This window comes from Hippoglossus stenolepis, chromosome 3, assembly GCF_022539355.2.
Source record: "Hippoglossus stenolepis isolate QCI-W04-F060 chromosome 3, HSTE1.2, whole genome shotgun sequence".
In the NCBI taxonomy this organism is placed as follows: Eukaryota; Metazoa; Chordata; class Actinopteri; order Pleuronectiformes; family Pleuronectidae; genus Hippoglossus; species Hippoglossus stenolepis.
The window spans coordinates 6,741,825-6,761,971 of record NC_061485.1 but is presented as its reverse complement, the minus strand read 5'-3'; the positions used below and the strand labels follow the sequence as shown (position 1 = coordinate 6,761,971).

The following is a 20,147-nucleotide window of genomic DNA, read 5'->3' as shown; positions in this document are numbered from 1 at the left end:
TCAGTTTTAGCTTTAAAGTCTGGTTCAGTTATTTTCAAACCTTAAAATGTGACCGTTAAACATACATTAAATATCAGCATTTGGAATTTATCCATCTGAAATATATTCCTGACACTGATTTTTAACTGAATTCAGGCAGTTAAGTGTGGAGCAAATCTGTTCCAGAATTATGTTTAAGAAGTTGAATACAGACCTGACCATGTGAAGGCAAAAAATTGTTCTCTAAATTGTATTAGGGTTGGTGTTGCAATGGGGGCAAACTGTTGGAACACGACAGCACTGAGCCCATTAAATAGAATAAAATAAAATAAAGATAAAATATTAATATTGGATCAAATGTGATTACAAGGAAAATATGCTCTATTAAGGCAGGGGTAATTAAAATAAAGGGTTTAGAATGTGCAATGAAATTATAAAGGAAAATCTCACATTTAGTGAATATGCATTTTGTTTTTATAAAATTATATAAAAACTAATATAACATATAAATTATAAGAAAGAAAAGCACTGTCTACATTTCCAAAGCAATGGAGTTATATGGGATGAAAAATTATTAAAATCTAATATTAAATCTACTAATAAAGACAAAATAATAGTTAGTTACAGTCCATTATGTTCATGTCTTTCTCTTGCTTAGCTCTGATTGGTTGAATACGTGTTGTGGGTATGTTATGCTCTGAGATTAGCCTGTCAGGCGGCACCCTCCATCCGCTGTAACACATTTACATTACATAAATCAGTGATCGAGTTAAAATGTGAACTTTTAATTCAATCAAGCTTTTAAACATTAATTTTCTGATAATCTCACCGACACTAAACGGTGAAGTCCCGCCTGACAGACAAAACCCAGGGACTAAACAAACCCACTGTCAACACAACAAACCCCGGAAATGAAAAGCGGAAAACGAGCTTCAACAAACAAACAGTGAAGTTTAGAGAAGTGAAGTAAACGAGGAATAAACGTGTCCGTGAATAACAACACGCGCAGGAAAGGAAAACACGTTTTTAAATGTAGCGTCGAGGCTGCACGTCTTTGAATGTCGCCGGGGACGCGGTGGTTCGGGGGGTGAAGCGCACAGGTTAGCAGTTAGCCGTTAGCTCAGCATGCTAACAGCTGGAGCTCAATCTGAAGTGTTTACAGTTTGTGATGCTCCCACTTTCTTCTGGTTCGTGCTGAGTGTTGTTTCCGCTGCAGGTGAGTGGTTGTGTAGCTGCTGCTGTTCGCTAACTGTGTTGTGTACCTCCACGTTTGTTGACAGATGCCACACACCTGGATGTGAACTGTTGTTCTCTCTCTCTCTCTGTGTGTGTGTGTGTGTGTGTGTGTGTGTGTCAGGTTCGATGTGGAGGAGCCGCTGCAGAGTTTAATGACCGATCCCGGAGAGAAGCCCGCTTCCCCCGCTGCCTCCGCCCGAGGATCCGAGTGACATGACCTGACTCTGGGTTCGCTGCTCCGCACCAGAATGGCCAGAATCGCCTGGTACCAAGAGAAGGTAACGTGGAACACAGCACGTTCACATCTGCACAACAAACTCAATACCAAGATATAAAGTATTAAACATAAATAATCTAATGTGTAGGAGTAAACACGTTATCAGTGCAATGACAGTCTGTCAGTTTGACACCCGTTATTTTATCCAACTGAAATGTACCAGAAGCTTTGGAGGTAATAAAGAACAGAATAAAGTAAAATTAGTTTAAATACGAATATGGCAAACGTGAATATATATATATCAAACACATTAGATAAACATTGTTTAGTCTAGTACATATTCTTATAAAGTGTTTGTATGTGTTTGCATATAGTGTTTGTACATATCTGCATGTAGTGTTTATATTATGTGAGTGTGTACATATTTGTATATTATGTTTATGTATGTTTATTAATATAATGTGTTGATCTTTATTTGCACATTATCTCTCTGCAATGTCTTTGAAAGTATCGCGTTTATATCAAGTGTTTGCATATATTTGTACATGAGGTCTATATAAAATGTCAGTCTGTAGCTTCACATTATATACAAACCCATGTTTTTGTAAACATTATATAAAAACAAAATATATCTACACGCGCATACATTTGTTTAAATCCTTCTTCCACTCACATGGATTCACACATACACACAGTACATCCATGCTTGTGTCGGGGGGTAGATGCCAAACCTTATTTGATCCATAACCTTAAATGTATTTTATATTTATTCATAGAACTTATTTATATTTTGTTGTTGTTACAGATCGGTGCCTACGATCAACAAGTCTGGGAGAAATCTCTTGAGAAGGCAGATCTAAATGTGAGACTCCTACAAATTCAACAGTGATTGGATTTATTAATATGTGAATTAGCACTGAATTGAAGTGTCCTCTCATTTAGGGTTTAGACCGCAAACCAAAGAAGACCTGTTACATCAAACAAGACCTCATTGATGTTGATTTAGTAAGAGGTAAGAATAAATACTATTGTTGTTACTTAACCTGCAACGCTCTGCTCACCTATGTAGTTGTATGTTCCTCTAGCTTTAACTCTTCACCAAATACAGAGGAGTAGGCTGTAAATATAAAAAACAATTGATTGTCTAGTGTGTAGTGAGATACCCATATTTGTAATTACCCTCAGGATCCACGTTCAGCAAAGCCAAACCAGAGAGTCCGTGGGCAGCGTTGACTCGAAAAGGTCTGGTCCGAGTGCTGCTGTTCCCCTTCTTCTTCCAGTGGTGGATCCAGGTGACCTCCAGGTCCATCTCCTCATGTATCCTTGTCCTCTACTTCATGCAAGGTTAGAATCACTCTGATCAGTCACATTCATATTTGGGCTGTGATTTTATTGGATAAAGGCTCTGAATCTTAAACATTGACATTATGAGAGGACCCAGGGCTCAAGTAACACACTACTCATTATACTGTGGTTTTTTTGTGTCTTGTAAAAATGAAAAATGTCGTCTCACCTCCAGAGGCGACTGATTTATTGGTTGGCTGAAGTTTTCTGATATGAAAACATCTATTTTACAGACTTTATACACAGTGACTCTTTTTTTTAAAGACTCTGACATTTATATAATATTGAACCTGAACCTCTTGAAATCCACGGACTTTTTGATATTTTACTTTTATTTAAATCTATTACAGCCGAAAGTCAGTGTCTGCATTTGTTGCTCTCTGGGCCCAGTTACGCCTGAGCAGCAGGAAGATCTCATTAGTGAGCATTCTGTTATAATGTCTCCCCTAAGAGACCATGTTGTTTATTGTTTCCAAATGCTTTGCTCCCCTCAGTGGCAGCGGTGGTGCTGTACTTGGAGGTCCCCGGGGCGAGTGCCAGCGAGGTGTTTGGACCCATTTGTCTGATGCTGCTGCTGGGCACTGTGCATTGCCAGATTGTGTCGACTGAGTCCAGCCGGTGGCCCTCGGGCAGTCCAGCTGCCAGCAGCACCAGCAGCACCACCAGCCCTGCGCGCAGAAGGAGGTGATTTTTCTCATTGTTAGGCAGTGCACACTCTCACCTCTCGGCATAAACCCACACATTATGCAGACAGATAGACTCTACCTGGCTGTGGCATGCTCTCACTCCTGTGGTTGTATACTGTATCTGCTCCATTCACCAACTTTTGTCTTTGAATGTTATTTTTGTTCTGTCTCCTTTAGGCCGAAGAAAAGCAGAGGGGTGAAAAAATCCGAAGAAAAGAACAACAGAGCGGACACACCACAGCCGGGGCCCTGGCCGTTTGAAGAGAGCCAACGTCTATATGGGAATGAGGAGAGGAGGGTACGGTCTTTAAGTTGATGAACTGAGCTGAATTCATGTTTAATTTCCTCCAAAGTATTTTTTTGTTGAAAGTTTATTCTTCCTGTCTCAACATTAATGAGTCATTAATGATACAAATGAACACCTGCATGATCAATGCAATTAATGATCCTCCTCAACCACGACCAGAGCTTCTGATCGATATTAGAACCCTCGTTAATGTCGTATTTACTCCTGGGTAATATCATTCATGTTCATTAGATTGTTGGATGTGCTTGTTATGTTGTTTATCGCTGTACAGGATGGTTTTCATAGTTACTGCAGTTTTAAAAAGTAAAAATAAGATCATGCCTTCTGATGCATTCGAAGAAAAACTAGCACCAGCAGATAAAATGAGGAAAAAGACGAAACATGAGCTGAGAAAAATAGAAAAATATAATATCTGAGATCATATTAATAAAAAAGAGGTAGTCAATATAAATAAGAGCCAATGTCATTCATTTGTAAAAACATTTACTGTTAGAAAAGTTTTAAAGATTTAAAAGAAGTTCTAAAGCATGATTTGTCATTATGAATCATTATAAAATGTATTTCTACCACAGGAGTGATGCTTAATTTATTATTTTAAGTAATTTACAAATGCATAAAAAAAACAGATAAAAAGATGTAATTTGTATTTATGCGTTTGTGTCTTGGAATAGATTAACGTAAGATTCTGTGTTTGTGTTCTCATGTTCTCGTGCAGAACGTAAGAAGGTCTGGCTTTGGGGCATCTGATGAGTTCTCCAGTGAGGAGGAGGAGGAGGAGGAGGGGATACAACCTGTGGAACAGATGAATGCTCCAGCTCAGCAAGAGAGGCACCCTGCTGCATCTGCACTTGTGTCTTCTGTTAGAAAGAGAAAGCTGAAGTCCAACCCCAAACCTCAGGTAAACGTATCATTTCACTCTATGTCAATGAAAGTCGAGGTACATTTAATGTTCAATGTACAACAACAATTAAATTCATTGTTTTTAATATGCACTGTTTGATTTGAGAGCAGGAAGGGACCGGAGCCTCCAAAAAGGCGAAGCCGCGAGAGGTGGAGCGTCTCAGGCCGAGCGTTGGCTCTCGTCCCGCCTCTGACACCGACGACACAATGTGGGAGGAGCTTCTCCAAGACCCCGACTCTGCCACCACAGGTAGCAGTGACAGTGAGGGGAACGGGAGGTACAACGCCGGCCTGGCACTCCCACAAACCACCACTCTGAGCAGTGACGATGAAAACCTGCAGCAGGGGATCACCGGAGTAAGTCAAAATCTGTCAATTGATTAATCAAGTAATAGTTTTTACTGCCTAAAATCCAAAGATATTCACGTTTTTGGTGAAAAAATTTGAAATGGCAAGCATTTAACATTTAATAACCCTCACCCTGTACATACATACACTACATACAATACATATAGTACATACATTAATGATTTTGCACATTAGAAACCATCTGTTAACAGGATGTTATCTGTTGTGCTCCTGTTTTAGAGCCAGCTCTCCTGGCTTCAGGCCTGTCATCCATCCAAGGACCGTGTCAGTGCCATAATATGGGAGCAGGGCGAGTGTAAGAAAGCAGACATGTCTGTGTTGGAGATCAGTGGGATCATCCTCACACGGGTAAACATTTTCCTCTTTGTGCTGATTTAAAACAAAAGTCTTGTCTGTCTGAGTTGCTGCAGCTTTTTATCAGCAAACAACATGTCTCCTGTGTCTCTCTCCTGGAAACAGGTGAAGTTAGTGGAGCAGGGCATGGGTTACCTTGTCTTCGGTGGCCTCATGACTGCCACACTGGCACTGCTTCCACTCGCCTTCCACTTGGCTCAGCATCTGGACATGTCGAGCCTTAGCTCCCTGGCTCTGACAGAACTGGCGCAAAAGGTGGTCGGGCAGCATAGTGTCAAGGCCTACGCCTTTTTCTTCATCACAACAGTGCAAAGAGTCTGCCTCACCGGACTGTTCTTCTTCATGATGTGTGTGGCGGAGAGAACGTACAAACAGGTGAGTGGTCCCTTTGTTTGGTCTGAAGAAATCTACTGTGCTTTATTAGTTCTGTCCAACCTCTGTGGCTTCTGTAATAAAGCTGTAACAATCGTAATCTGAGGTTTTACCATCTTATCATTATACTGCTCTTCATTTAAACAACTTAGATTTGATCTCATTCAACCTGACTGCACCTCTTCACCTCGAGAGTCATGAGTCCTCACGTTTGGAAGTTTTTAATACTGTGATAGTCTTTATAGTCTGTCTCCATGGTTACATTCATCAGCACAAACAGGATGTTCTAATATCTATTCTGTCATGTTCTGTTAATGTTAAGAAATACAGACTCCATGGTCACGTTATACTTTCTACTTGCATTCCTCTAAAGCATTATGGGAACTGCAGTTCCAAATGATCATTATTAATCAATCATCCCAAATAGAAGAAAGAAGGAGCAACAAAATCCATCAATATTATTCTTTCAGTTTGCACAATCAATGTGTTTTTCAAGGCTCATATTTTTTTCCCCTATTCATAGACAGATTTCTTGTGATTAAACAAATTAACTGCTTACTTTAAAAATAACAATATTACAATATATGAATCTGCTAAAAGCCTTTTAATATACTGGGTGAAAAAGACTAAGGATTCTGAAGGTTAATCCCTGATCATTTGCATTGTTGTGGCTGATTGAACCTTTTTTAAATTATTGTACTTAATCCAGATTCTGTCAAACACAGATCCATCTTTTTATACACTCATGCCTCCCTCTAGTGGCATTTAGCAGGTAGTGTCCACAGACAAAACGATTGCCTACTTTCCTCTTTGCAGGACTGTGAAATTCTATCTCTTTCTCAGTATCTCTTACTGTTTGTCCACATTTCTCCCAACAGAGACTTGTATTTGCCAAATACTTCAGCCACATCACGTCAGCTCGCAAGGCCAAGAAATCTGAGATCCCTCATTTTCGGCTGAAGAAAGTCCAGAACATAAAGATGTGGTTGTCTCTTCGTTCTTTTCTCAGGGTTTGTATTCTCCTATTCTCTTATGGCTTCATTGTTTTACCACTAGAGGGCACTGACTGGTCTTTGTTTCCAATGGTGCATCACTACGTTTCTTATTCTTTGCAGAGGCGAGGGCCGCAGCGCTCCGTTGATGTCATCGTCTCCACCATCTTCCTTTTGGCGCTTTCAATTTCATTCATCATTTGTGCCCAGGTCAGTCGATATCTATGCACACATTTAATAATGCTCCGCAAACCTCTTACAAAGTGCTGTGGACTGCAAATATCAACTATGCTGCTGCTTCTGCTCTTTTTCAGCTCCTGCGAAGCCACAAAACTTTCCTGGAGTCTCAGACAAACTGGGAGCTGATGGTGTGGGGCTCCTCCCTCATCCTCTTTCTGCTGCGGCTGGCCACACTGGGCTCAGAGACCAACTGCAAATACAGCAATTCGTCGGTGCTGCTTACTGAGCAGGTAAAGAGCCGAGGCTGCAGAACGTGTGGAGTTACAGGTTATATCAGTTCTAGGAGTAACACTCTGATGAGTCAGCTGATTCATTATTAATATCAAAGTGTGGGTCAGTGCCGGGTTAAATAAATCACCAGATCAAACAGTCTCCTCTTGGTTTCAGATCAACTTGTATCTCAAGATGGAGAAAAAGCCCAATAAGAAAGAAGAACTCGGGATCGTGAACAATGTTTTGAAACTGGCTACAAAGCTGATGAAGGTGAGCATGAGTTTGCCTGTTTGGTTTTTCAGCCTTGATTTACTATTGAACATTAAATTGATTTTCATTGACAACTAAGTAGTTTTCCATGAAGAACAAAAACCCTTTGAATGTTTTTCTTTTATTTGTAAGAAAATGAGACAAAATGAAAAATATAATACAACTCTTACAAACATTAAAGACTGTTCAAAAAGTAAGAATAATGTTGGCCAGACAGAAAATAGTTAGTTCTCAGTTTGAGACCCACTCATTTTTCTATATGTGACCTCAGATTGATTTTATCCCTGCTTCCCTTCATCAGGAGCTGGATACTCCGTTCAGACTTCTGGGTCTGACAGTGAACCCTCTGATCTATAACATCACCAGAGTGGTCATCCTGTCGGCTGTGTCTGCTGTGGTCAGCGACCTGCTCGGCTTCAACATCAGAGTGAGTGGACTCCTTCCTCTAAATGTTACAATAGCAGCTCCTTGGTTTCTGTTTAACAGCTTAATTTTTTCATGACACTTGTTTTGTAAATAAACCTTTTGGGGGAATTGCTATGGTAAGTGACCGTGAACTTCTTTCTCTAACGAATGTGTCCGTCTCATTTTCAGCTGTGGAAAATCAAGCCTTAATGTGAAAACGGCAAAATGGCAAAACCACTAAACGTCGGACACTGGAGACCAGAGATCTTTGTCTCAGCTACGAAAAGCGTGCAAACCTACTGACAGTATATTCATCGTCTGTGCCTTCCAACTCCAACATCTGTCTGCGTTTCATCAGTTCCCAAGCCTGAGACGCTCCGACAATCGCTCTCACGCCGTCACTGGCTCCTCACCTGGTGTTTCCCTCGGCCAATCCACTAACCCACTGCCTAACCTTTGACCCTTGAATGTTCCTGAGTCGAGCTCTGACGTCATTTCAGGCTTCTGTTGCATCTAAATTTTCCAAGTATGTTTTGTACAGATGTGTGAGATGTAAATAATTAAATACAGATAACGGATAGTTTATTCATCAGTATGATAATATAATTAACTATAAAACAAGCTGTGTGCTTTCTAGACTTTCATTGGTGTCAGCTTTGATTTTAACCTTTTGTACTTGTACTTAACGAGGAAATATTGTGACTGTAAGTAGGGTTTATTTATTTGGGGGTTTCTGCTTTAGCACTTACACTTGTACTGGTACCTGTAAATCATGACTCTGTGACCACTATCTGCCTTTTGTATCGAGGACCATTGTTGAACAAAATAACTATGCAAAGAGGGTTATGGAATTCTTTGATAGAAGTGAATAAAATTGTTTTTCATCCATGGAGGCTGGCGTCAGGTTTTCATTGCTGGTGCTCCATCCAGGGCCGTGGCAGCATGGTGGGCAAAGCAGGCAGCTATACTTGGGGCCCTGAGCTGAGAGGGGGGCCCCCAGGAATGGCTGATGTTAGTCCACAATGCAGATTATGTGAGAACCCTCTTAAATGATATGTCCAGCTATGTACAGAAGAACGCATGACACCATGGTCAGGAACAAACAATATAAAAAACTTCCAAGATGTGGTTGAAGATAAGAACGTCTAAATGTGAGTGAATCAATAAATCAAACTTTATTTATATTGATTGATTCACAAAAGACAGACATAGAAAAAAGCAATTAAAAAACAATTTGGAGCTAATGCAGTAAGATGGAGATAACAATGAATAAATAAATGAAAGTGTAAGATGATGAAGGTGAATAATATTATTTTAATTATTATTTAAAGTGCTTTAAGATAAAGTATGTTGTGATTTGTTGCTGTATTAATAAAATATGAATAGAATTTGAATTATTAAACGTGATCTACGCCATTGACGCATCCTGCTCCGGATCTATTACGAACATTACGGCGGCGCAGGGACATGTGACGTACGGAGACACACCTCCAGCTCCAGCTGACGGAGCCGAGGTGGAGGACCAAGGACAGGCCGACCGGAGAGGCTCCTCCGCCCGCTGCGGTGCGCGCAAACTCCCGGTGCGGTAGACCCACGGATCCCCTCGTGTCCAGATGTGTCTCCGCCCAGCTGTGCTCGTCACGTTCACCCAGCGATCAGGTAAGAAATAAATCCTGATAAACACTGAATGAGATGTTGATAGAAACCATGTCTCAGTGGATTGAGTGAAAGCTGCAATTCTGCCGCATGAACTCAGTCAGTGAGGGAATATTCTTCGTGTGTGTGTTTGTGAATCCGAAGCTTTTTCTCTGCATCGGATGATGTGGCAGAGTCGGTCCGTGTTGCCAGGGAAACACAAAGTCAGAAACACCACACGTGTGTTTTGGTTTCCAGTTGTCCCCCCCCGCCTCACACGTTCGATTCCCTGGTGTTCCCACAGGAGCTGCCCACTGAGACCACATCATGTCCAGCTCTCAGAGGGACAACGGCTCCGCAGAGGCCAAGAAATCCGACCTGCGGGAGAAGAAATGCTGTAAGTGAACTGCTCCATTAGATTCTGCTGCATGACTGCTTCGTGGTCCACAGGTGCGCTTGTAATTTAAGACCGTGTGTTGTTCCCGTTGGACTCAATTCACTCATTGTCTCTCAAGCTCCTCCATTTAGACGCCAGCCCATAATCTCAGTAGGAAAGGCAAGAATCTAGATTATACCAAGTGATATAAAAATACTCCTCCTGCTGTCGCCCTTAAGAAAGAAGATGACCTTTTCTCTCCCAGGACGTTTTTTCTTCCTCTAATTTCTCCACATAGTTCTCCACATAAACTGTGTTTCTGTCCAGAGAGACTCAATTATTTTTGTCCAGCAGACCTAGTTATTATGTGGACTTAAGTTGGAGGGAGGTGGAAGGTGGGATAGAGGACTAGAGGGATTTACTTTATAGATCCAAAACTGGGACATTCCTGTATTACAGCAGCAACGTATCGAACTATTCAAGATATAAAACAATACTAAAACAAAACTATACAAAATAAACTATGAAAATATAAAGTATATATGTAGAGAGAGAGGGTAAAACTCGGTCAACACAACCTAATTTTTTAAAAGATGTAATTATGCTTCTGCAAAAGATGTAAATTTGCTGTTTTACTTAATTCCTCCTCATTATATAGCTTTTTAATAATGCAATGTAGGACTTTAATAAATGTGCGTGACCATAATATAATATAATATAAATATATGTCTCCTGTGCAGCTTGGGCCTCCTACATGACAAACTCCCCGACGGTGATCGTCATGATCGGCCTGCCTGCGAGAGGGAAGACGTACATGTCAAAGAAACTCACACGGTACCTCAACTGGATCGGAGTCCCAACCAAAGGTCCAGCACCACTCGAGACAAAAGCCTCTTTGTACTTCTCTTTAACTTTTTTTTTTTAAAGTTCACTGCTCATATTTCAAGTCAGAGAGGGTTTGACCTTCCTGTTGTCAGGTGTAGTACATGGATCCCATGCTCAACTTTTTAGGACAGTGTATTGTAGTTAAATCACTATACTTCCTTTTTATTTTTAACTGTATACGCAGCTACACATTTTTTTTAAATGGTTGCTGAAATCAAATGCTGGAGTAATCAACCAGTCAAGGATTTGCTGCAAGAAATGAAACGTACTTTTGTCAAGTATTACAGTAGTGGGTTACTTTTTGTAGGTAAAAAGATTTACCCTTTATTCAGACCCTGATCGCTGCGGTGGAAACACAAGGAGCAAAGGTTCCTCGTTCCAGAGGAAAGTTCCTGTTGTCGAAACGCAACTGAAAGATCATTCAAACGACCTCTTGGAGAATTTGTTGTTGCCTCCGCCAAAGAGGGAACGTTCCATCTGTGTGTTTGTCTGCAGGATTATGCAAAAACTAGAAAACTGATTCCCACAAAACTTGGTGGTGGGATGAGACACGGCTCCAGAAAGAGCTGGAGGGGAAGATTCAGGATTTATTTTTATACTTAACTTAGCATTTTACAAGGGAACATTTGAATTGGGGGCAAAAAAATGGCAAACTATTTAAAGCAATTAGAGCATAAGTGTAATAAAAAATACGATATGTACTGTATGTTAGAGTTTAGCATCAGTTGAGTTGTAATAGTTGAAATGAACTCGGCAGTGACTTGAGTGTGAATGTTGTTTGTTCCTTGGCAGTGTTTAACTTGGGCGTGTACCGCAGGGAGGCCGTCAGAGCGTACAAGTCCTACGACTTCTTCCGCCACGACAACGAGGCAGCCATGAAAATAAGGAAGTAAGTTCCCCTTCCACCAGTGTGTTCATCACGTGCTCTCGTCCAGTCGTTAACTGGCACATTAACGTATCATGTGTGTCACAGTGAGAGAAGCTGGAGCATCTCTACTGTCTGGATTATCACATTTCTCTCAGCCAACACGAGTCTGTTTGGTTTTCTGCAGCCTCCCCTGCTGCATCAGTGACTAAGCTCTTTTCTTAAAAGGCAGGCAGTCGATATCGAGTCGGCGTCAGCACAGTGTTCATGTTATTAGACTGCAGATAAATAAAAAATCACTGCTAATTAGAGTAGAGCTGCCTCTCTCCCCTCACGGTCGTATCTGGTGGAAATGGAATTTGTCTCATGAAAACGTGACGGGCTCCTGACAGCATCCCACTGCTGAATTGTGACCTAGATATCAAACAGGCTGCTGCTGTCACTCTGAAGCTGACACCTCCCCCCCCCGGGTGTCGCACCGACATTAAACCTGAATCAAACTGCTGCTGTAAAAGGAGAAAGACTTTGTCCTTGTTTTTTTAATCTTCGGGGTCTCAGGCACGTGGGTTAAAGGAATACGATTTAGTTAAATGTGTTTACTGGCTGAAAGTGAGATGAAAAGATTGATAATCTTGTGTCTGCAGAATATGAAGCCACAGACAGAAGCTGGTTACTTTAGTGTAGAAAGAGGTGAACACGTCAGCCTGGTTTTGACAATAGATCTATAGATATTCGACATGAAGCCAAATTATCTTGATCGCCACCTGGTGGCTGGCTGCAGTATTGGTCGTAAACCTGGCATTTTAGGTTCGCTCTTATCTCACTGATATATGTGCATGTGCTCATTTTGTCTTTTTTATTGGATTATCTTGCTTTGACAATTTGTTATGATACCTTTTATAACTTAAGTTCTCTCTCTCTCTCTCTCTCTCTCTCTCTCTCTCTCTCTCTCTCTCTCTCTCTCTCTCTCTCTCTCTCTCTCTCTCTCTCTCTCTCTCTCTCTCTCCCTCTCCCTCCCTCCCTCGCAGACAGTGTGCTCTGGTAGCTCTGCAGGATGTGGGGGCTTACCTGACGGAGGAGGGAGGTCAGATCGCGGTGAGGACTCATCTGTCCATCTGTCTCTCTCTGCGTCTCTGTGACGGCTCATTTCCTAAAGCTCTGAAATGTCTAGAACAGCAACACATCTCACATTAGGACAGATTTAATCCTGAAGGACGTCCAACAATACACATTTTCTTGTTTTTCAGGTTTTTGATGCAACAAACACAACAAGAGAACGTAGAGACCTCATTCAAGCCTTCGTGAAGGAGAATGCATTCAAGGTAAGATTGGAAGTGTTTTTATTATATTTTGCTGTTATTTTGTCTTTGGAAATTGGACATAATTGAAATTCACATTCAAACATTCACAGTTTATGTAGCGTTGAACGTGAAAGGATGAACGTGATCAGACTTTTAGATGTTACCAAGAAAACTCCACAGGGCCCCTTTAATGTCTGATTCAGATTTGTTGATTGCGTGTTAGTCGTACGTTGACCTCTGACCTCTCTCCAACAGGTGTTCTTCGTGGAGTCGGTGTGCGACGACCCTGAGGTGATAGCTGCTAATATTCTGGTACGTCACTCAAACCCATAATCTATAAATATTCCCAGTGTCTGCTTTGCTATGTAAGAACCATGCTGCCTGCTCACATGGTCTGACTGTGTTGCATACCTGCCGCAGGAAGTGAAGGTGTCCAGTCCCGACTACCCTGAGAGACACAGAGAGAGAGTAATGGACGACTTCCTCAAACGCATCGAGTGCTACAAGGTCACTTATCAACCGTTAGATCCTGACAACTACGACAAGTAAGAGCTGATAATATCTGCTTCTCTCTATCTCAATAGGTCATTACAGGTTTTATAGCAGTTTGCGTCCTGTCATTTTTGCACTTCAGAAAATAAACACTAGATGGCGTCAGTAAACAAATGTTTAGTTCAGCCCCTATGATTCATCACCCCCTGCAGGGACCTGTCGTTTATCAAGGTGATAAACGTGGGCCGGCGTTTCCTGGTGAACCGGGTGCAGGACTACATCCAGAGCAAGATCGTGTACTACCTCATGAACATCCACGTGCACTCTCACTCCATCTACCTGTGCCGCCACGGAGAGAGCAACCACAACGTCGAGGGCCGCATCGGGGGAGACTCCGAGCTTTCTCCTCGAGGGAAACAGGTACGATTACAGAGAAAGAACCAATCACAAGACTCATTAGTTCATTGGGATATCTAGATGATGATTGTTGATTTGTGTTTCTCTCGTTTCCCAGTTCTCCCACGCCCTGCGAGAATTCATCGAGGAGCACCAACTGTCGGATTTGAAGGTTTGGACGAGTCAACTGAGAAGAACCATCCAGACGGCGGAGGAGCTCGGGGTTCCTTATGAACAGTGGAAGATTCTCAACGAGATCGACGCTGTCAGTACCCCGACATCTGACCTCCCACATTTTGAAATGATAGGAATCTCTCATAAAGTATCTTTATGTATTAAAATATTCTGCTACTGTCTTTAAACAATCTCTATGTATAATATGTGTAATTGAAGCACTTCTTTCTTTGTATTATGTGCAGTGAAAGTGCTTCTGCTTACTTTACTTTGGTCTTTGATATTAGAATGAATATTCTTTTCTTTTTGTAATATCCCTCCTCAGGGTGTGTGTGAGGAGATGACCTATGAGATGATCCAGAACACTTTCCCAGAGGAGTTTGCTTTGAGAGACCAGGACAAGTATCACTATCGCTACCAAGGAGGAGAGGTAACCTGGCCCACTCCTTCCATCCCCTCGTGTTTTACAGATGTTAATCAGGTTGAATTTTTTTTTTTAAAACACTGACCTCTACATTTACATTAAAATCGTCCTCTCTGGCTCTGTAGTCCTACCAGGATCTCGTTCAGCGACTGGAGCCGGTCATCATGGAGCTGGAGAGACAGGGCAACGTGCTGGTCGTCTGCCACCAGGCCGTGATGCGATGTTTGCTGGCGTACTTCCTGGACAAAAGTGCAGGTAAAAGAATGATCACAAAACACACACAGGACACACACAGGACACACGGACACACAGATACTGACTTTGTGTTTTGTGCTTCCCACAGAAGATCTGCCGTACATGAAGTGTCCGCTCCACACTGTGCTCAAACTCACACCTGTGGCATATGGTAGGTCCTTCACCTCCAGGACACGTGACTTTACCCTATGACTCTTTGATCTATTGAAATATTCTGTTTCCTATCGTCCAGGTTGCAAAGTGGAACTGTTTTATCTTAACGTGGAGGCAGTGAACACACATCGAGACCGGCCTCTTGTAAGTTCCTCTCATTCAAGCTGAATAATCAATTTTTTTAAAGCCACAGACGTGTAATGTGTAAAGTATGTGTGTGTGTTGTTGACTCACATCAAAAATAATTCACAATTAATCAGCAAACCACTACATCTAATCCAAAGTCTAACAGGCTCATCTTTGTTGAATCCACTAGTTTAATGCTTGTATGTGAGGCCTTGCTTCTTTAACTCCCTCTTTTTAATCCCTGTCCCTTAAATCTTTAACCTGGCTGCAGCTCAGATAATGAAATTAACTGTTTTATATTTTATGGACTGAAGCCCTGGCTGATCATGCTGCCCTGCTTGGCTTAAATAATCATTATTACCATCACTCTGGTTATGTTTGAATGAAAAGCTGTATTTAAGCTTATTTGATTCTTTTAAAGGTTTACACCCTTTAATGAAGAAGGTGTGTCAGGGTTGTGCTTTACTTATTCTATCGGTAAAAGGAGACATATTCAGGGTCATAATTTGAATTTGTGTTATGACTTGAAAAGGTTTACTTGCTCTAATCTTCAGAAAACGCATCACTTTCCTCAGACTGTCCTTTGCTGCAGCTCCTCTTTTCAGCCTCTGTCTGAAACACCTCGTTTTAGCTCCTGTCTCTTTAAGGCCCCGCCTCCCGATAAAGCCCAGTCTGCTCTGATTGGCCCGCTAACCCACTCTTGGTCAAGGCTCTCGCTTCACCTGACTTTATTTGCAGTTGTGCCGGACTAGGTGCTGGACGTGCATTATGCAAATGTAGGGAATGGTGATGCCACAGGGTATCACGATGGTGGGGAAGTATCAGCCAGACTGACGAGTGTTTCAGGTGCTTCAGGAACTTCAGGAACTTCAGGTGCTTCAGGAGCTTCAGGAGCTTCAGGAGCTTCAGGAGCTTCAGGAGTTCTTCAGGAGCTTCAGGAGCTCTTCAGGAGCTTCAGGAGCTTCAGGTGCTTCAGGTGCTTCAGGAGCTTCAGGAGCTTCAGGTGCTTCAGGAGCTTCAGGTGCTTCAGGAGCTGTGTTGTCTGTGGGGGAGAGGAGCTGCCTTCACTGAGGACTTTGGTCTTTTTAACTGCAGGTTTTTTACATGCACAAACTGGAATGACACTCATTAACAGTCCCCTTAAATTCAATCAAGCTTCACCAAATTGCACCAACTCTTAGATATCAGTCCCCTAAACATGCCTGATCTTTTCATCCATGAATTATTATGAAGTTTTGTGCTAATCCGTGTCATGGTTTTTGTATAATATTGCAAACAAACAGACAGAGGTGGAAACATAACTTCCTTGGCAGAGGTTAAAACCAATATAACACGGGAGAGGAAGGAAAAACAGAAAATCATGATGTGTCTCCTTTGAATTGGCTTCTGTTGTTGAACCTGTTAACACGAGTCAATGTGGAGAGGATGGTTACGCTGTGATCAGGTGTCCCCAGATCTTTTAGTTTTTCCTTTAACATCTTGCAGCATTTCATCTCCTACCAGGATAAAGTCCAGAGGGACTCTGCTCTCATACCTCGGCGGAATAGTTACACTCCCTTGTCCAGTCACGACCAGGTCAAGCGTCCCAGGCTCTACAGTGCGGGCAACCCGCCCTGGCTACCACTTGCCCCCACGCCATCAGCTCTGATGCCAGAGGGACGGCAAAGCCAAGTTAGTGAAAGAGTTACAGCCCCCTTCAAATATGTCTCCATCAACCTCAATCAGTCACCTCCCACCACAGTTGTGTGTTTGGCGTCCGTCTCCCGTCAGTCTTGGATCCTCTCGATGACTTAGTGTCTGTGTTGAAACTGACATGGAACTCATGTCTGTGTCTCTGTCACGTGTCGGGTCTGGAAGAGGTTGTTCTCTTTCTTGAATGTTTCTTGGCCGTCTGATGTTTGTCTTGCATGACCTTTGCTTCACCACTGGTCTGTTTCCAGCTTGAATATGCAGAACAGCAAGTCTCTTGGTGAGAAACGCTCCCGATGAGTTGAGCCTTAAAAAGATATAAAAGACAAACATTTAGACATCATACACAGAACATATATGACACATATTAATAGAGCCTGGCCGATATGAGCCTTATTCACAAATATGAAAACCTTTATTTTACAGAATGAACAATGCAGAAACGATTTATGTTTATATTTTACGTTAAAATGTTTATTTTCTGAACTCAAGTTCTTTATATTTGGTTGTATTTGTTTTCTTTTTATTTGTAGTTATTTATCAGAAAGTTTACAGTAAATCTGTAAAATATCAAGCCTGGATTAAATGTATCCTTCATCAGGGTTTGATAATGATGTCTTTGATAATTCCTTTAAATTAGATATATATATATATATATATACTGTATTGGTCGATATATCAGTATCTGAAAACATTTATTCCTTATTTTCGGCATTTTCCCCCAAAAATCCTTATCAGTCAAACCTCTACTCTTCTGAAATTTAATTTAATTTAAAGGTTATGTGGAGTAGAGGTGGTTTAAGAGTAGTAATCGCTTCATGAGCCTCTTCTATAACCAACTAATCATTTATATACTGTAAGGTAGAGAACAATCTTAGGAATCATTGTCAAATTCACTTTTTTAATATATATCGGCATACATTTTTTAAATATAGTTAGCTGCCAAAAATTAAAAAAGTTAGATTTACACTCTTTTCTACAACTCTTTTTTTTACTGAAATCCATTTGAGAAGATTTAACTGCAATTTGAAGTTAATATAAAATGTAGATTAGAGATTTAAAAAATTATAAAAAAAATATTTTGTATTCACAAATGCATATTCAGAAGTATATTTGTTGTGTATTTGTTGTGTATTTGTTGGCCTTGCCTTGTGGGTACAGTGCTTCAGCCCATCTCCACATCTCTCTCTCTCTCTCTCTTTCCGAACCCGTCTTTCAGCCCCGAATAGGAGGCAGATGTCTGTGAGTATTTTTTGAAGGACTTGGTTTCATTTTCTTTCCCATAATTCAACTCATTGTTCAAGTCATGTTATCTCAATATACGTTATCACAGTGTTGTTCATGTTTTTTTATGGTTTTCCAGCACTTTGGTTTCTTCAACCTTCCATCACCTTTGCACTCAGAAAGCTGCTGTCGATGTTGTTTCATCTCAGCGGCGTTATCAAGAACGACTATCGCACACTGATTCTTTGGAAGCTTAATAAATGGCTGCGACAGTAAAACGCGGCTTCTTTAAAAGCATTTGATTATCACATTTGTCCGACACCTAGATATGTTTTAAAGAGGTAAAATGATAAACAAGTAACTACACTTTGCTGTGCACATATATAATGTATTAATAATAATATTATGATTATTTAAAAGTGTCTCAGTATTGATTAAAGTGAAGCAATCACACATAGGGTCAGAAAAGTGATTCATAATTAATAACTTCTTCTTAGACAATGTGCTAATGAACAGTCTCCAGTGCTGCGGCCGTTTAACCGCACTCCACATAAATGACCCAATTTTCCAAAAAGGAACTTAAGACTCCTGGGCCGCAATTAGTTTCCTCTAATAGTATTTTCTGCTGTGAGGCATTAATCTGTGAGTGTCAGTGACGTTTCCTCTCTCTTCAAGGAGTCCCTGTGCGAAGGAATCGACTTTGACAGCCCCGAGGAAACTGGTGGCTGTGTCCGCTTCTGAGTGAAGATGACAAGTTTCTCCACGGTGCAAATTAAGTTTTGGGTTCAATCTTGAATCAGAAGATGGAAAGAAGTATTTTTAAACTACAGTTTTTGGAAATCGTGGTCAGAGGAGGATGAAGTCAAAGAGGAGTTTGTGTTTAAAAAACGAGTTCACTTGGACACGAGGTCATTTTAGTTTCTTTATATCTGCAGTTTCTGTCTTTGTCTTTACTCTGCATGCTGAGGCTTTGACCTGGAGGCCTTATCATTAGTATCATAAACTCTTCTGCATGTGCACTACAAGAAATCAATCAACAAAACAACACAACACAATGTTTAACACAACTGGCAACTAATCCGTATTGTACTGTAAATAGTATAAAGCCTTACTGATCATTAGATACACTGAGTATCAGCTATTCTATTCTTCTCAATACAAGCACATTATTATGATAAAAATCAATTTCTACATTCGCAAACAGATCATGTTATAAAGTAGATGCTGTAAAAACTTTTTATAATATAAATCCGCTCATCTTATAGACAAACATTTGCACTTGTGATTCTTATCTGAAGCCATCATGTGTTGTCTCGTCTTATAGATTTGAGAAATTGTGCTGAACAGGGTTCTGAAGGAAGATTAAAATGCTGTATAAACATGTATCCCTCTGTTATAGAAGCATTGTTAGAAAATACTTCACAGTACTTGACATATTGTCCAGGCAGTAGGTAACAGATTGAACTTTCTGTCTCAAGCTGCTGTTCACAATGTTTTTATGTGTCTCAATCAGCTCTAAATGATACATATTCAATCATTATGTGTTCTTTGAAGGGATTTGTGCAACAGAAGTTTAACACACTAAAGGTGTGATTGCTAATTTGTTGAGATACTTTTGTTCATGTTATCAAACAAAGAATTTGCTTTATTTGCTTCTTGCAAACGTTTATTTTCTTCTTAACTTTTCCTTAACATAAGCCTTTTTATTTACTAATGCAAAGTCTCATTGGATGACTGTGTAATATTTGATCATTGATAAGTTATTGCCGTGCTCCAATCAGCCTCCTTGTGCCTTTTTAGCCGACAATAAAATTGAGTTTCGATGAGTCTTGTTTTTTCTCATAGAAATATCAGAGAAAGATGAATCTGTGCATTCAACTCTGTTATTGATCATTTTTGACTTTCATTGTATTGTGACTTGTAATATGAAAAACTTTGTCAATATTATTAAAGAACTAAATGAAATAAAGAAGATGACCTCGTAGTAACTAGGCACATATACTCAAGCACTGCATATATATAGACTAACACCACTACTCCAGATGACGACAGCTTAGAGATTCAAGTAACAATTGTTTAGTAGAATTGGAGAAAAGGTTTAAAGTTGCGATGTTCCTCAGTTCTTTGGGTTCGATGTTCGGGGAACGTGCTGCTTAATGAGAAAAGTGAATATAGGTACTTTTTAATATGGTATTTTAGAAATTCAACATAACAGTATCTTCAGATGAATTTTGACATGGTTCAATAAACTTTGTTAAAATTTGAAGT

At 40.7% G+C, this 20,147-nt stretch overlaps 2 protein-coding genes across 9 annotated transcripts; both read left to right on the top strand.

Moving 5' to 3' along the window:
* The first annotated feature begins 765 nt into the window (after positions 1 to 765).
* phtf1 (putative homeodomain transcription factor 1) lies at positions 766 to 8,774 on the top strand. 2 transcript variants are annotated; one of them, XM_035149010.2, is made up of 17 exons: positions 766 to 1,079; positions 1,337 to 1,493; positions 2,238 to 2,294; positions 2,375 to 2,444; positions 2,618 to 2,776; positions 3,271 to 3,460; positions 3,640 to 3,760; positions 4,485 to 4,667; positions 4,781 to 5,026; positions 5,258 to 5,386; positions 5,498 to 5,767; positions 6,643 to 6,774; positions 6,880 to 6,966; positions 7,071 to 7,226; positions 7,384 to 7,479; positions 7,781 to 7,906; positions 8,074 to 8,774. In XM_035149010.2, the coding sequence occupies exons 2-17, from the start codon at positions 1,464 to 1,466 to the stop codon at positions 8,092 to 8,094; spliced, it is 2,073 nt and encodes a 690-aa protein (XP_035004901.1). In that variant the 5' UTR covers positions 766 to 1,079; positions 1,337 to 1,463; the 3' UTR covers positions 8,095 to 8,774. The 2 variants fall into 2 exon arrangements, with proteins under 2 accessions (XP_035004901.1, XP_035004893.1); XM_035149002.2 differs by having other exon boundaries at positions 766 to 1,195.
* Positions 8,775 to 9,362: 588 nt separating this feature from the next.
* On the top strand, positions 9,363 to 19,705 carry pfkfb2b (6-phosphofructo-2-kinase/fructose-2,6-biphosphatase 2b). 7 transcript variants are annotated; one of them, XM_035149034.2, is made up of 17 exons: positions 9,363 to 9,543; positions 9,824 to 9,916; positions 10,636 to 10,761; positions 11,573 to 11,669; positions 12,674 to 12,740; positions 12,893 to 12,967; positions 13,202 to 13,258; positions 13,367 to 13,491; positions 13,651 to 13,858; positions 13,953 to 14,099; positions 14,334 to 14,438; positions 14,558 to 14,687; positions 14,776 to 14,838; positions 14,920 to 14,984; positions 16,470 to 16,637; positions 17,875 to 17,897; positions 18,555 to 19,705. In XM_035149034.2, exons 2-17 carry the CDS (start codon positions 9,847 to 9,849, stop codon positions 18,622 to 18,624), a joined length of 1,596 nt encoding a protein of 531 aa, XP_035004925.1. In that variant the 5' UTR covers positions 9,363 to 9,543; positions 9,824 to 9,846; the 3' UTR covers positions 18,625 to 19,705. The 7 variants fall into 7 exon arrangements, with proteins under 7 accessions (XP_035004925.1, XP_035004915.1, XP_035004961.1 ...); XM_035149024.2 differs by having other exon boundaries at positions 9,364 to 9,543; positions 16,452 to 16,637; XM_035149070.2 differs by lacking the exon at positions 16,470 to 16,637 and having other exon boundaries at positions 9,364 to 9,543.
* The last annotated feature ends 442 nt before the right edge of the window (positions 19,706 to 20,147 follow it).